Raw genomic sequence first — 17267 nt, 5'->3', positions numbered from 1 at the left:
TCCTGGCCCTAGTGGGGAAAGGATACTGCCTGAGAATTCTTTGTGGGAAGCTGCAGTCTGTTGTCTGGAGATTCCCGCTCTTTTTCATCATGAGAGGAGGGAAATTTACCTCAGCTTTCTTCCCCTTAAACATGTGTACCCTTGTGTCAGGGACAGAGGAGTCATCAGTGATATGCAAATCATCTTTTATTACAATAATCATATATTGAATACTTTTCTGCCATTTTGGCTGTAACTTTGCATTATCGTAGTCGACACTGGAGTCAAACTCCGTGTCGATATCAGTGTCTATTATTTTGGATAGTGAGCATTGAGAGACTCTAAAGGTCTCTGCGACATAGGGACAGACATGGGTAGATTTCCTGTCTGTTCTCTAATCTTTTGTGCAATAAATTCACCTTAGCACTTAATTACACATATCCAAACAGGTGTCGGCGTGGTCGACGGAGACACCCTCTCACACACATATTTGCTCCATCTCCTCCTTAGGGTAGCCTTTTACCTCAGACATGTCGACACACACGTACCGACACACCACACACTCAGGGAATGCTCATCTGAAGACAATTCCCCCATAAGGCCCTTTGGAGAGACAGAGAGTATGCCAGCACACACCCCAGCGCTATTAACCCAGGAATAACACAGTAACTTAATGTTAACCCAGTAGCTGCTGTTTATATTGATTTTTGCGCCTAATTATGTGCCCCCCCTCTCTTTTCACCCTCTTCTACCGTGTAACTGCAGGGGAGAGACTGGGGAGCTTCCTCTCAGCGGTGCTGTGGAGAAAAAACATGGCGCTGGTGAGTGCTGAGGAAGAAGCCCCGCCCCCTCGACGGCGGGCTTCTGTCCCGCTTTCATGTACAATTTTGGCGGGGGCTCATACATATATACAGTGCCCAACTGTATATTATGCAAACTTTTGCCAAAGAGTTCTCTAATTGCTGCCCAGGGCGCCCCCCCCCCCCTGCGCCCTGCACCCTTACAGTGACCGGAGTATGTGGGTGTAGTGTGGGAGCAATGGCGCACAGCTGCAGTGCGCTACCTCATGTGAAGACTGGAGTCTTCTGCCACCGATTTCGAAGTCTTCTTGCTTCTTTCACCCGGCTTCTGTCTTCCGGCTCTGCGAGGGGGACGGCGGCGCGGCTCCGGGATCGGACGACAAAGGGTGAGATCCTGTGTACGATCCCTCTGGAGCGAATGGTGTCCAGTAGCCTAAGAAGCAGGACCTATCTTCAGAGAGTAGGGCTGCTTCTCTCCCCTCAGTCCCACGATGCAGGGAGTCTGTTGCCAGCAGATCTCCCTGAAAATAAAAAACCTAACAAAATACTTTCTTATAGCAAGCTCAGGAGAGCTCACCAAGTAGCACCCAGCTCGTCCGGGCACAGATTCAAACTGAGGTCTGGAGGAGGGACATAGAGGGAGGAGCCAGAGCACTCCAGTATCCAAATTCTTTCTTAAAGTGCCCTGTCTCCTGCGGAGCCCGTCTATTCCCATGGTCCTTACGGAGTCCCCAGCATCCACTAGGACGTTAGAGAAATACTGAAGTCTCTATGGGAGTATGGAGGGGGTGACCAGTTACTAATTTAAATATTTAAATGTGCCATTTCCGGCTACGCCCCGTCCATATCCCAAGAGTACTCCAGTGACCCCTAGTGGATGAAAAAGAAACATAGCATAAACACTCAACTGGGTTCAGATCTGGTAAAAAGTAAAGGACATATGGCTAGCGTAACTACTATGCTGATTGAGATCAATTTTGAATCATTAATTTACAATTCGTATTGACCTTACTTCTTAAGGAAATAACTGCATACAAACCATGCCCCAGAACACTTCACTGTTTCCAAGCACTTACAGATATAGGATTGTTTAGGCTGATGTCACATGTGCTCTCATTTACTTGTTGATAACATGGCGAAGAGCAGAGTCCACTGCACCAGTGAACTTACAAACAAGTAATGCCTGGTTTGAGGAGCAGTTTTTAAGAAAAGTCTGTTTCAAATCTGCCTGCACCACAGTTTGAAATTTGCAGTCAACTGTTTTGGAGTTGCTGCCTTGCACACTGAATTAAATGTACAGATCTCAATACTGGAGTTAGACCACGTTTTAGAAACCGTACTCAAGTTGGCTCTCTTGATCACTGTCATGGCAGTTTGGCTTCAACCACTATTTTTTCAAAGCTACTGATGTGTTCCCTTGCAGCCTGACTGGACATAAACAACCAATCAAGGCAGTCACGCATTTGCAATTAATTTTTTGTTTTTAAATAGACTATCTTTAGGTTATCTTTAGCATCAGTGCCGTATACCAAGGTAACCCAATAATCATAACACAGTGGGGAGTCCAGCATCCAAGATCTAACTATGATCACCTTAACCAAAGATAACAGGTTGAACACATCAGTAGTGACTGCTGCTCATCTTCCTCCTCCAAACCAAACATGCATACTGATGGCAAAGAGGAGGTCCTAGACTTCAAAGAGGGGGGATGGGACTCCCCAAACAAAGAGCAAATTGCAGAAGCTCGTATATATATATATTAAATTAGTGATGAGCGGGTTCAGTTTTACTCGGTTCTCAAAACGGCATCTTATTGGCCATCCAAAACACGTGACATCCGTGAGCCAATAAGATGCCGTTTTGAGAACCAAGTAAAACCGAACCCGCTCATCACTAATATATATATATATATATATATATATATATATATATATATATATATATATATATATACACACATACATACGTCACTGGTTTCCGGACCCCCCGCAATAATTGGATATATTAGTCCAAAGAGTTAATAAGTAGCTGTGTAAATTCCATTAAGGAAGGTGACGCTTTTACGCTTTGCTACCACTTCTGACTCACCGCTCCTTCAGATTTTAACGCTGGAATACGTCTGCAGCACTGTTGCTATATGTGACTGTATGTAACCACCAGCGAGAGAAGAGGGAGGGCGCAGCTATTAACGGCTCCGTAGAGAGGTTTCTGTTCGTGTCTCTGTGACGCGGCTCCTGATGCAGACTGACAGCCCACAGCAGCTCTGTGCAGTGGCTTTGTTAGCGGCGCTTGAAGCGGCTCTTTATATTGGTTGCCCAACACGGAAGTGGTGCTCAGGTAGTAGGAGACTCACAGAAGTGGTATGGTGGAGCTCTGTAGTGGCTGTTAAGTCCGTAGTTCATTAACACAGCAGTAAGCTTGTCCGTTATGGTCAGCACACCAGAGATATGATAAAAAGAGAACCTTGACGCGTTTCTCTGCTAAAATGACGTGCGGTTTCCTCAGAAGGAATTCTCAATGTACATAGTAACAGATATTCATGCAACAGGTATCCAATCAAAAAAGGCTGCTGATTGAAACACAGGTGTGGTCAGTTATTATGAGGATCCACCTGGTGGTCTCTTTATCCAGATTTCAAAGTTACATACAATAAAGTGAAGAACAAAGAACCATTGTTTTCTTATTGCTACCAATAAAAAGCATATATATTAGGTAGCTATTTAGGTGTAGACAAAATCGATTGACTCTTATTTCTATTATATTATATAGATGTGTTTAGAACGGCATCAGTCTAATACACAGGTTCTCAAACTCTGTCCTCAGGACCCCACACAGTGCATGTTTTGCAGGTCTCCCCATAGAATCGAAAATGAAATAATTAGCTCCACCTGTGGACCTTTTAAAATGTCAGTGAGTAATTAATACACCTGTGAACCTGCTGGGTTACCTGCAAAACATGCACTGTGTGGGGTCCTGAGGACCGAGTTTGAGAACCTGTGGTCTAATATATCCAATTATTGCGGTGGGTCCAGAAACCAGTGACTTTTATATATGGATACATAGGTTTCTAAAAATGAACCAATGTGTTTACATATCAAATGTGCTATTTACCTTTGCTACTATTAAATTTCATATGTATATGACTAAATAGCGCTCCCTACACATTGTATATTTTTATTGTTTTTTGAATAACTGCAGATTATTCATTGGGAGCAGCTAAATTTTCTTTTAATCGATAAATATTCTTTATCCAGATTAATACCATTGATTTACATTAGTTGCGCCTGATTATATAGCTAGTTTAAGAGAAACAAGAGTTACCAAGTATATTTAAGAGTGAGGTATACCCTTTGATAGATGGAAAAAGGGGATTTCTTGAAAAACATACATAAGATAGTATCCTAAAGCTGGGGACACACCTAAAGATTTATCCGCCCAATCTGTATGGTGGGAACAAAAATCTGATAATATATGTGAGGAAATTACAAATCAATCATTTGCTCCCAAGCAATGGAAAATAGACAACTGCTGCTCAGGATGAATTTGTTACATCAAACAAATTTTTCTAACAATCGTTTTTGTCTGTATTCCTGCATTTGGGAGCAATTGGTTGATTTTCATTTACATTACCAGATTTTTGTTCCCACCAGACAGATTGGACAGATAAATCTTTAGGTGTGTACCCAGCTTGTCTTGGTCAGGACCAGCCTCCAATCATCAGAACACCCCAAGTCCCAGGAACACAAATCTTCAAAAAGGTAGTCTCTGAAAGTAAACCCGTAGGAGTGTCATAACTGTAGGCATCTGCAGAACAAGTAGTTTGGGACAGGTAATTCATATTTTAATTGGTCAAACAATTTTAAAACAAGATTCTGGTTCTTGCCTGCTAAGTCTGTTTCTCTAATGCCATGGGGTACTTCAGAGAACACAACAGCGTATAGCAGTGCTGTAGAAGGCTGGGCAGTAAAAGGTTAGCTTTTCAGGCCAGCCCAGGCTCCTCCTCCCCTATACCACACCCCCTGCACAGGCAAGACAGTTTCTATTAGGAAAGCCTGAGAAGGAGAGTAAAGGAGGAGGAGGAAGAGGAGAAGAAATCTGGCACAAAAACAGACAAACAAAAGGGTTTGGAATCTGGTATAAATAAAAACCCGAATACACCCCTAAAAAAGAGAAATATTTAGCAGGTGAGCACAAAAATCTTGTTTTCTAACACAACCATGGGGAACACTGGAGAAGACGACCATGGAGACGCCCCAAAGGTGTTCACTAAGGAAGGAAACACTCCTGAGCTGCAAGAAGTACCCTTCGCCCAAAACTAGCCTCCAAACAGGCGAAGGAGATGAAGCGGTAAAAACAAATGAAGGTGTGTGCAGAGAACCAAGTGGCAGCCCTGTTATCTCAAGCCCCATGCGGTGCCACCCAGAAGGACCTGCCCAATCAGGTAGAGTGTGCGGCAACCAAGTGCGAAACCAGAATACATCCTAAGGAATAAACGTGATATAATGAGCAACGTTTGAGACAGCCCAACCTATTGACCACTGAACAGAGAACAGAAAGTCTGAACTGAATCCTTAGACTTTTCCACATAAACGCGGAGAGCCTGTACTACATCCAAGCACTCTGACAGACGATTGAAAGTCACTAGCCCGCTGGCAAGACTGGACAATGATCTCCTGGTTTATATGGAGACAACTTTTGAAAGGAAGGAGCGGATAGTTCACAAAAACTACTAATCCGGATGATTAAAAAAAAAAAAAAATTTGAGAAGGGAGACCTATGAGATAAGGCACGCAGATCGGAGATCTGGTGGACTGAAGAGATAGCCAACACAAGAACAGTTTTCCAAGGAAGGATGTTGACTGACTCCAAAGGCTTAAAAAGGAGAATGTTGCAGAGCATGAAGAATCAAGAGTAAATCCTAGAAAGCGCAATAAACCGAAAGCGCTGAAACCTGGACCTTTAAGAAGGACAGATGAAGGTCACCATCCAAACAAGACAACAAGACTGCAGGAAAGACAAAATATAAGCTATGCAGAAAATGTACAGTCCAAACTTCTGCCAAATACACCAGGAGTTCTCTAAACTTTGTAGAACGCTTAAGCAGACATCAGCTTTCCATCACAGAGAATGGTAACGATCACAGCGTCTGGCACCTCCTGCTGCATTACCATATTAGAGCTATCGCTGCTGCTTCCACGTAAGCAGCAGCGATAGCTACTCCTACTACATCTGAATGAGGGCCTGTGAGTAGTCTGGCACAACACTACATGTAGTAATGGCAGGCTCACTACTAAAGATTTGCAAAGCTATAGTATCCATGATTCAGACAATTCTTTTTTTATTAACAGTTTATTATATAGCACAGCATATTCCGCTGCGTTTTACAATTGGAAACAATGACAGGAGGTAGGAATGTCCTGATTGCAAGCTTACAATCTATAGGGAGATTAAGCATTGATAAGAACAGGTGCCATCTACTGCAAAATGGTCTAGCCAGATTACAAAGAGCTGTATGACAGTCACACAGCAATGGTGGCCAGGGGTCAGGAGGATGTGAAGTGAATAAAGACAATGTATGGGGATGTGTGGACTCTATAGAGGGGGTGTACTTGAGTAGGATAGCTTATGAAGGGGTATGCAATTTTCTCCAGTAATCTCAGAGCGGTTGATTTCACCCCCTGCCTATTCAATTGAGGCCTGTTTTCAACCGTTTCATTAGGGAAATTTTCACCAATGCCTTTTCATTTTTTTTTTTTTTCCCTTATATTTTTTTTTTTTTTTTCACTCCTGCTAAATTTTTCAACTAGGCAAAAAAACAGCCCTACTATTTAAGAGCGAATCCCCATTTGCCCTAAAAATAGCAAAAAGTCACTTTTTTTTTTTCCAGCTAGGTGAAATAAAAAAAAATAACTTAACTGCATGCCCCCCTATGTGGGCGGTTACAGAATTTGATAAGCTTGCCTGAAGAGGTGAGTTATCAGAGAATGCTTAAAGATTTGGAGACTACAGGAGAATCTTACTGTGCATGGGAGAGCATTCTACAGTGTGTGCGCAGCCCGAAGAATGTCCTGTAATCGTAAATGGGAGCGAGAAATAAGTGTGGATGAGACATGCAGATCTTGTACGGAGAGTTCAGGATGGGTGATATTTTGAGATAAGAAAAGAGATGTATTATGGTGTAGTTTGGTTAATCGCCTTGTATGGAAGTATTTAATATTAACAATAAAGCATGGTGTCGAGGCCACATATACTAGATGCAAACAGCACAGCTTTGACTCATCTATGCTCACTACTGTACTGGCAGGCAAGACCCGCATCATCCAAATTAAGATGGCAAGCAGCGGGACAGCAAGCTCTACACACAGGCTGCAGACTCAGCAGAAGCTGCTGGAAAGAAACTGCCAGGCAAAGCAACGCTGAGTAGAGAAAAAGTAGGAGTCAGATATATCAGCATATGCAAGGGAATAATTTGTCCCAATTCCACAGCCTCCCCCGGGCAGACCATCCCTCCTACCCATCACTAAGCTCCGAAGCCGCAGTCCCTGGCCACGCATAGACCCTCTTATTGGCGATTTCTATGCAGCCGGAGTTTGGAGACAGCAGACAGAACCGGATGGGACAGACAGGCACAGCAGTCTGCGCAGGCGAGACAGACATTCAGCACATGCACTCCTGCACGAGAAACAGCCGCTGCAATACAGGCATGCCTCCAAAAATATCCGCTGGGGCTTAAGAGGATCTGTTTCCTCTTAAGTCGTATCATCCTGAAAGAAAGACAACAGACGAGGCAAACGAAAGAGGTGCGGTGACAACCCACGCCTTTCACACCAAGCAATATAGATATGCCATACTCTGGGATAAATACGAGAGGTGACTGGCTTTCTAGCTTGAAGCATAGTCTTCACCACTGGTCGAGATAACCCTTTCGCTCTTAAAATGTTGGATTCAAGAACCAAGCTGTCAAAGCCAGACTATTTCAATCATGGTGGTGACAAAGACCTTGTAGAAGTAGATCGGAACGCAGAGGTAGACGGAACGGGTCCTTGGTCACTCTGCTGTGGAGAAAAGTGTACCACTGACAAGGCCAGTCTGGTGCTACAAGAAGGACCGGGAGACCTTCTCTCCGGAGGCGTTGAAGTAAGCGCGGTATCAAGGGAAATGGCGGAAACATATATGCCAGTCAAAATTGTCACGGAACTGTCAAGGCATCGATTAGCGTTGTTTGAGGATCCTGAGTTCGTGAGCCGTACCGAGGTAGCTTTCGGTTGAGACAAGATGCCATGAGGTCGATGTCGGGTGCTCCCCACAGAGACACTAGAGCCAGAAAGACTTCTTGATGAAGTTCCCACTCTCCCGGATGTATCGTGTGACGGCTTAAGAAATCTGCTTCTCAGTTGTCCACTCCTGGAATGTGAACTGCGGAGATGGTTACAATCCACCGTTCCGCCCGCTGGAGAATATGGTCGACCTCCTTCATGTCTCTCCACCTGCGAGTTCCGCCTTGTTTGTTTATGTAAGCCACAGTCATGCCGTTGTCTGATTGAATGTGTACCAGACGACCTTTGACGCTGGTTTGTACCTGATTTAGAGCATACCGAATTGCTCTCAACTCTAGAATGTTGATCGGTAACTTCGATTCTTGACCTTTCCAGAGTCCCTGGAAGTGCCGAGATTGAAACATCGGCCACCCCAACCTATGAGGCTGGCGTCCGTGGCAACCATCATCCAAGACCAAACAGTGAACGGTGCCCCCCTTGGTTAGAGTAGGACTGTGAAGCCAACAACGGAGAAACTGTCGAGTCTGAACCAACATCAGTCACAACTGCAAGTCCAGATGTGGACCCATTTGATTCCAAGAGCCCAGAATCTGAGCCTGAATGGGCCCGAGCATGGAATCTGGCATATGGAAGAAAAACTGTGCCTGTCCTCCAATGCACAAAACTAAAATGGAGGTAATCTGCTGGTCAGGCTGGAGATGGGAGGGGTTAGAGGGGGGGAGGATCTAGTTTTTATAGGTTCTGTATCAAACTCCTATCCCACACACTCTAACCCATCAGTAAGTGTGCAGCGTACCTCAGATGGATGAAAGAAATACCTGCAAGCACCAAAGCAGACTGTACAGAACAAGCAAATAAACTTACAATAGGCTACATAAACTCACATTAAACAAGATTTAATAACTTAAAAATAAAGACTAAAGTGAACGTGTGCTTTAAAAAGTGCTATTTTACAAAATTATAAAAATAAAGGAGAGCCATTTACCTCCTCTGGCGTCTGGTTATACTTGTTCCTAGGATTTTTCATGACGTCAGGATGCGAGCACAACACATTTACAACCTCTACATTGCCAAACTTGCAAGCAAAATGCAGAGGTGTATCAAAAACCTGAGAGAAATGAAATTACAAATTACCTGTTGCCAACAAAATTAGAGACATTTTACAAAAGTACCACAGTTTTACTTTGTTCATTTACCATTTTATCAGGTGTGTTGAGATACAGATCAACAATATATCTAATCCTTTTCTGAAGCATGATGTAATCATCATCAGGGTACATGAGTCTCATGAATTCTGGGTTCTCCAAGGCATCCAACAGGAGTTGGCTGATACCAGCCTGGTTTTCCTTAGCAGCCACATGAAGGACATTGTATCTGCACCCTTCCTGTATGGGAAAACAAAGCACAAAAAAAAATACATTTTTTTTTTTAAATATATATTCACACACACGATATAAATAAGAATTTACTCACCGGTAATTCTATTTCTCGTAGTCCGTAGTGGATGCTGGGAACTCCGTAAGGACCATGGGGAATAGCGGGCTCCGAAGGAGGCTGGGCACTCTAGAAAGATTTCAGACTACCTGGTGTGCACTGGCTCCTCCCACTATGACCCTCCTCCAAGCCTCAGTTAGGACACTGTGCCCGGACGAGCTGACATAATAAGGAAGGATTTAGAATCCCGGGTAAAACTCTTACCAGCCACACCAATCACACCGTACAACTCGTGATACTATATCCAGTTCGACAGTATGAAAAACAACTGAGCCTCTCAACAGATGGCTCAACAATAACCCTTTAGTTAACAATAACTATTTACAAGTATTGCAGACAATCCGCACTTGGGATGGGCGCCCAGCATCCACTACGGACGAGAAATAGAATTACCGGTGAGTAAATTCTTATTTTCTCTGACGTCCTAGTGGATGCTGGGAACTCCGTAAGGACCATGGGGATTATACCAAAGCTCCCAAACGGGCGGGAGAGTGCGGATGACTCTGTAGCACCGAATGAGAGAACTCCAGGTCCTCCTCAGCCAGGGTATCAAATTTGTAGAATTTTGCAAACGTGTTTGCCCCTGACCAAGTAGCTGCTCGGCAAAGTTGTAAAGCCGAGACCCCTCGGGCAGCCGCCCAAGATGAGCCCACCTTCCTTGTGGAATGGGCATTTACAGATTTTGGCTGTGGTATGCCTGCCACAGAATGTGCAAGCTGAATTGTACTACAAATCCAGCGAGCAATAGACTGCTTAGAAGCAGGAGCACCCAGCTTGTTGGGTGCATACAGGATAAACAGCGAGTCAGATTTTCTGACTCCAGCCGTCCTGGAAACATATATTTTCAGGGCCCTGACAACGTCTAGCAACTTGGAGTCCTCCAATTCACTAGTAGCCGCCGGCACCACAATAGGCTGGTTCAGGTGAAACGCTGACACCACCTTAGGGAGAAATTGGGGACGAGTCCTCAACTCTGCCCTATCCATATGGAAAATCAGATAAGGGCTTTTACATGATAAAGCCGCCAATTCTGACACTCGCCTGGCTGAAGCCAAGGCTAATAACATGACCACTTTCCACGTGAGATATTTCAGATCCACGGTCTTTAGTGGCTCAAACCAATGTGATTTTAAGAAACTCAACATCACGTTGAGATCCCACGGTGCCACAGGAGGCACAAATGGGGGCTGAATATGCAGCACTCCTTTCACAAATGTCTGAACTTCAGGTACTGAAGCTAGTTCTTTTTGAAAGAAAATCGACAGAGCCGAGATCTGTACTTTAATGAAGCCTAGTTTTAGGCCCATATCCACTCCTGCTTGCAGGAAATGCAGAAATCGACCTAGTTGAAATTCCTCTGTTGGGGCCTTATTGGCCTCGCACCATGCAACATATTTCCGCCATATGCGGTGATAATGCGTTGCCGTAACATCTTTCCTGGCCTTAATAAGCGTAGGAATGACTTCTTCCGGAATACCCTTTTCCTTTAGGATCCGGTGTTCAACCGCCATGCCGTCAAACGCAGCCGCGGTAAGTCTTGGAACAGACAGGGCCCCTGCTGTAACAGGTCCTGTCTGAGCGGTAGAGGCCACGGGTCCTCTGAGAGCATCTCTTGAAGTTCCGGGTACCACGCTCGTCTTGGCCAATCCGGAACCACGAGAATTGTGTTTACTCCTCGCTTTCTGATTATTCTCAATACCTTTGGAATGAGAGGCAGAGGAGGGAACACATAAACCGACTGGTACACCCACGGTGTCACTAGAGCGTCCACAGCTATCGCCTGAGGGTCCCTTGACCTGGCGCAATATCTTTTTAACTTTTTGTTGAGACGGGACGCCATCATGTCCACCTGTGGTTTTTCCCAACGGTTTACCAGCATCTGGAAGACTTCTGGGTGAAGTCCCCACTCTCCCGGGTGGAGGTCGTGTCTGCTGAGGAAGTCTGCTTCCCAGTTGTCCACTCCCGGAATGAACACTGCTGACAGTGCTAGTACATGATTCTCCGCCCATCTGAGAATTCTTGTGGCTTCTGCCATCGCCATCCTGCTTCTTGTGCCGCCCTGTCGATTTACATGAGCGACTGCCGTGATGTTGTCTGACTGGATCAGCACCAGCTGGTGTAGGAGCAGGGATCTTGCTTGACTTAGGGCATTGTAGATGGCCCTTAGTTCCAGAATATTTATGTGAAGGGAAGTCTCCTGACTCGACCATAGTCCTTGGAAGTTTCTTCCCTGTATGACTGCCCCCCAGCCTCGAAGGCTGGCATCCGTGGTCACCAGGACCCAGTCCTGTATGCCGAACCTGCGGCCCTCTAGAAGATGGGCACTCTGCAGCCACCACAGTAGAGACACCCTGGTTCTTGGAGACAGGGTTATTAAGCGATGCATCTGAAGATGCGATCCGGACCACTGGTCCAACAGGTCCCACTGAAAGATTCTGGCATGGAACCTGCCGAAGGGAATTGCTTCGTAAGAAGCCACCATCTTTCCCAGGACCCGTGTGCAGCGATGCACTGATACCTGTTTTGGTTTCAGGAGGTCTCTGACTAGAGATGACAACTCCCTGGCTTTCTCCTCCGGGAGAAACACTTTCTTCTGGACTGTATCCAGAATCATACCCAGGAACAGTAGCCGTGTCGTCGGAACCAGCTGTGACTTTGGGATATTCAGAATCCAGCCGTGCTGGTGCAGCACCTCCTGAGATAGTGCTACTCCCACCAACAACTGTTCCTTGGACCTCGCTTTTATTAGGAGATCGTCCAAGTACGGGATAATTAAAACTCCCTTTTTTCGAAGGAGTATCATTTCCGCCATAACCTTGGTAAATACCCTCGGTGCCGTGGACAGGCCAAACGGCAGCGTCTGGAATTGGTAATGGCAATCCTGTACCACAAATCTGAGGTACTCCTGGTGAGGATGGTAAATGGGGACATGCAAGTAAGCATCCTTGATGTCCAGGGATACCATGTAATCCCCCTCGTCCAGGCTTGCAATAACCGCCCTGAGCGATTCCATCTTGAACTTGAATTTTTTTATGTACGTGTTCAAGGATTTTAAATTTAAAATGGGTCTCACCGAACCGTCCGGTTTCGGTACCACAAATAGTGTGGAATAATAACCCCGGCCTTGTTGAAGTAGGGGTACCTTGATTATCACCTGCTGGGAATACAGCTTGTGAATTGCCGCTAGCACCGCCTCCCTGTCTGAGGGAGCAATCGGCAAGGCAGATTTTAGGAACCGGTGGGGTGGGGACGCCTCGAATTCCAGTTTGTACCCCTGAGATACTATTTGCAGGATCCAGGGATCCACCTGTGAGCGAGCCCACTGATCGCTGAAATTCTTGAGGCGACCCACCACCGTACCTGGCTCCGCCTGTGGAGCCCCACCGTCATGCGGCGGACTTGGAAGAAGCGGGGGAGGACTTTTGCTCCTGGGAACCTGCTGTTTGTTGCAGTCTTTTTCCCCTACCTCTGCCTCTGGACAGAAAGGACCCGCCTTTTCCACGCCTGTTTTTCTGGGTCCGAAAGGACTGAACCTGATAAAACGGCGCCTTCTTAGACTGTGAGGGGACATGGGGTAAAAATGCTGACTTCCCAGACGTTGCTGTGGAAACTAGGTCCGAGAGACCATCCCCAAATAATTCCTCACCCTTATATGGCAACACTTCCATGTGCTTTTTAGAATCTGCATCTCCTGTCCACTGGCGAGTCCATAAGCCTCTCCTAGCAGAAATGGACAATGCACTTACTTTAGATGCCAGTCGGCAGATTTCCCTCTGTGCATCTCTCATATATAAGACTGAGTCTTTTATATGGTCTATGGTTAACAGGATCGTGTCTCTGTCTAATGTGTCAATATTTTCTGACAGTTTATCTGACCACGCAGCGGCAGCACTGCACATCCAAGCTGACGCAATAGCTGGCCTAAGTATAATGCCTGAGTGTGTATATACAGACTTCAGGATCGCCTCCTGCTTTCTATCAGCAGGTTCCTTGAGGGCGGCCGTATCCGGAGACGGTAGTGCCACCTTTTTAGACAAACGTGTGAGCGCTTTATCCACCCTGGGGGGTGTTTCCCAACGTGACCTATCCTCTGGCGGGAAAGGGAACGTTTTATCAGGGAAAGCCCACGCTTCTTCACACACTTCATTTAATTCATCTGATGGGGGAAAAACTACGGGTAGTTTTTTCTCTCCAAACATAATACCCTTTTTAGTGGTACCTGTAGTTATATCAGAAATGTGTAACACCTCTTTCATTGCCTCAATCATGCAGTGAATGGCCTTAGTGGGCATCAGGTTAGACTCATCGTCGTCGACACTGGTGTGCACTCATTACTTTCCATAAGCTCATCCACTCAGGTGTCTGCCCCGCAGGGGGTGACATCCCTTCTAAAGGCATCTGCTCCGCCTCCACATCATTATCCTCATCAAACATGTCGACACAGCCGTACCGACACACCGCACACACACAAGGAATGCTCCGAATGAGGACAGGACCCACAAAAGCCCTTTGGGGGGACAGAGTGAGAGTATGCCAGCATACACCAGAGCGCTATATAATGCAGGGACTAACTGAGTTATGTCCCCTATAGCTGCTTTTTTTATACATTATATACTGCGCCTAAATTTAGTGCCCCCCCTCTCTGTTTTTACCCTGTTCCCTAGTGTAGACTGCAGGGGAGAGCCAGGGAGCTTCCTTCCAGCGGATCTGTGAAGGAGAAATGGCGCCAGTGTGCTGTGAGAGATAGCTCCGCCCCTTTTCCGCGGACTATTCTCCCGCTTTTTTCCATATTCTGGCAGGGGTATTTTCCACATATATAGCCTCTGGGACTATATATTGTGGAATTTTTGCCAGCCAAGGTGTTATTATTGCTTCTCAGGGCGCCCCCCCCCCCCAGCGCCCTGCACCCTCAGTGACCGGAGTATGAAGTGTGTATGAGGAGCAATGGCGCACAGCTGCAGTGCTGTGCGCTACCTTGGTGAAGACTGATGTCTTCTGCCGCCGTTTTTCCGGACCTCTTCTTGCTTCTGGCTCTGTAAGGGGGACGGCGGCGCGGCTCCGGGACCGAACACCAAGGACTGGGCCTGCGGTCGATCCCTCTGGAGCTAATGGTGTCCAGTAGCCTAAGAAGCCCAATCCGGCTGCAAGCAGGCGAGTTCGCTTCTTCTCCCCTTAGTCCCTCGCTGCAGTGAGCCTGTTGCCAGCAGGTCTCACTGAAAATAAAAAACCTAAATCTATACTTTCTTTCTAAGGGCTCAGGAGAGCCCCTAGTGTGCATCCAACCTCGGCCGGGCACAAAATCTAACTGAGGCTTGGAGGAGGGTCATAGTGGGAGGAGCCAGTGCACACCAGGTAGTCATAAATCTTTCTAGAGTGCCCAGCCTCCTTCGGAGCCCGCTATTCCCCATGGTCCTTACGGAGTTCCCAGCATCCACTAGGACGTCAGAGAAATATAATATAAGGATGTATTCAATAGCTGTCGGAAGCTGCCGTCTTGTCGGAAAGATGTCAGCTTCCGACAGATTTCAGTCGGAAGGGGTTCCTATTCAAAATGTGCATTTTTCCCCCCGACTTGTCGGAAAACATGTGGATCGCGTGCTTCTGTTGGAAATGGGGCCAAATCCGACCGGTTTTGTCCCCCTTTCCGACAAACTCAATCCGACTTGAAAACAAGTCGGAATGAGGTGAAGAGACGGAGTGGTGCGGCGGGCTACGGGGATGAGAGGTACCTTGCCTGGCTGTCCCCGGGCCAGGCACTTCTCTCTCCCTGCAGTGCAACCCCCGCCAACGCAGACATCTCCTCTGCTGCCACAGACGCTGGCAGGTGCAAATGCATGTCGGAATGGATTGAATACACCCATTATCTTTCCATTTTAAGTTTCAAACACAAAAAAAGGTGCAACCAGATATCAATCTAATGTAGAAGACTGTAATTTATACACCTGATGTGATCCTTCCGCACAATTTAGTTTCTTTTCTTTTTTAAATAAGCACTGCAGTCCTTTTTATTTCACTTTTATAACACACGATAGTTAACATTGGACCAGTTTGCACTGTAGAAAGATTCAGGCTTGCTGTGGCTCAAGAGTTTTGTACCTTTTAGCAGGTATAGTCGCACTTCATTCGAATGTATCTGAAATGGGTGTATAACATCCTTGTACAGTATTGGCATTCTTGGTATGGGGACCGCTGGTTGGGGTGGATGCCAGGTGTGTCTGCAACAGGTATCAGCTTTGTATTGCATTTGGATGCTGAAACAGTTGATTATTCACCTCCTGATTCTCTATACTATTTGTCTTTGTACTAAATTGTGTGCTGTGACTTTATTCTCATGCCTCATATATATGCACATAGCATGTTTTAGGTCTTACTGTTTTGCGTGTTGTGAAACGTTAAAACGCCTCTTAGAATTACTCATGCTTATCATTGTCCTCCCCACTCACTATGGGACAAACTCAGCTTCCATCCGAGCCAATGTCTACAAGCTTAAGCCAATGCCTTGTATACATCTGTTCGGCTAAATGTGGAAGGACTGAGATGTCCACTTTTTTGGTATCAGTGCTTTCTGTAATGCACACAGTATAGGTGTGCTCTTATACGCCACCACTGAAGCTTACACCAGCCCTATGGCAAGTGCCATCTCTCTCTGGCCATGGCTTCCTATGCCTGTGTCTGAGAAAGCAGCTACTTGCATTGACATACACGGATTGTCCACTATTGTGTGCACTACAAACCAACTCCCAGTCACCACCCATGAATGGCCATCATTGTTCCATCACATTCTGATATAGGGGTATATGCAATTGCGGTCGATTTCCCGAAAAATGGGACATTTTCGCCCAAAATTTTTTCGACAATGCAATACAGTACTTTTCATCAAAAAAACGGCCATTCCAAATTCGACTTTTTGAAATTCGACATTTGTCAAATTCGAAATTTCTGCAATGGTACAAATGCGGCATTTCGACAAAAGTATATTCAATTGAAGATTGTAAATTCGACAACAGTGCTTTTAGACCGTAAATTCGTCATTTTCATCTGCCACACTTTGCTGGCGGAATCTAATAAAAAAAATTGAAAACATGTTTTTTTTTAGTGTTTTTTTTATTGGTACAGGTTGAGTATCCCTTATCCAAAATGCTTGGGACCAGGGGTATTTTGGATATCGGATTTTTCCGTATTTTGGAATAATTGCATACCATGAGATATCATGGCGATGGGACCCAAGTCTAAGCACAGAATGCATTTATGTTACATATTCACCTTATACACACAGCCTGAAGGTCATTTTAGACAATTTTTTTTTATAACTTTGTACATTAAACAAAGTGTGTGTACATTCACACAATTCATTTATGTTTCATATACACCTTATACACACAGCCTGAAGGTCATTTAATACAATATTTTTAATAACTTTGTGTATTAAACAAAGTTTGTGTACATTGAGTCATCAAAAAAATAAGAATTTACTTACCGATAATTCTATTTCTCGTAGTCCGTAGTGGATGCTGGGAACTCCTTAAGGACCATGGGGAATAGCGGCTCCGCAGGAGACTGGGCACAAAAGTAAAGCTTTAGGACTACCTGGTGTGCACTGGCTCCTCCCCCTATGACCCTCCTCCAAGCCTCAGTTAGGATACTGTGCCCGGACGAGCGTACACAATAAGGAAGGATTTTGAATCCCGGGTAAGACTCATACCAGCCACACCAATCA

The 17267-nt window shown here is 45.6% G+C and overlaps 1 protein-coding gene across 2 annotated transcripts in view; it reads right to left on the bottom strand.

Annotated features, from left to right (window-relative positions):
* The window catches only part of ANKLE2 (ankyrin repeat and LEM domain containing 2), a 258310-nt gene that overhangs the window by 120276 nt on the left and 120767 nt on the right, over positions 1-17267 (bottom strand). For both annotated transcript variants that reach the window (XM_063964705.1, XM_063964704.1), the window contains exons 5-6: positions 9253-9441; positions 9042-9164 (exon numbers count right to left, since the gene is read on the bottom strand). In XM_063964705.1, coding sequence (XP_063820775.1) covers positions 9042-9164; positions 9253-9441 — 312 coding nt within the window. The remainder of the gene's footprint in view (positions 1-9041; positions 9165-9252; positions 9442-17267) is intronic.

The sequence above is a fragment of the Pseudophryne corroboree genome, chromosome 1 (genome assembly GCF_028390025.1).
Source record: "Pseudophryne corroboree isolate aPseCor3 chromosome 1, aPseCor3.hap2, whole genome shotgun sequence".
Classification (NCBI taxonomy): Eukaryota; Metazoa; Chordata; class Amphibia; order Anura; family Myobatrachidae; genus Pseudophryne; species Pseudophryne corroboree.
Note: the sequence above shows the minus strand (reverse complement) of the source record. Positions and strands in the feature narration are given on the sequence as shown.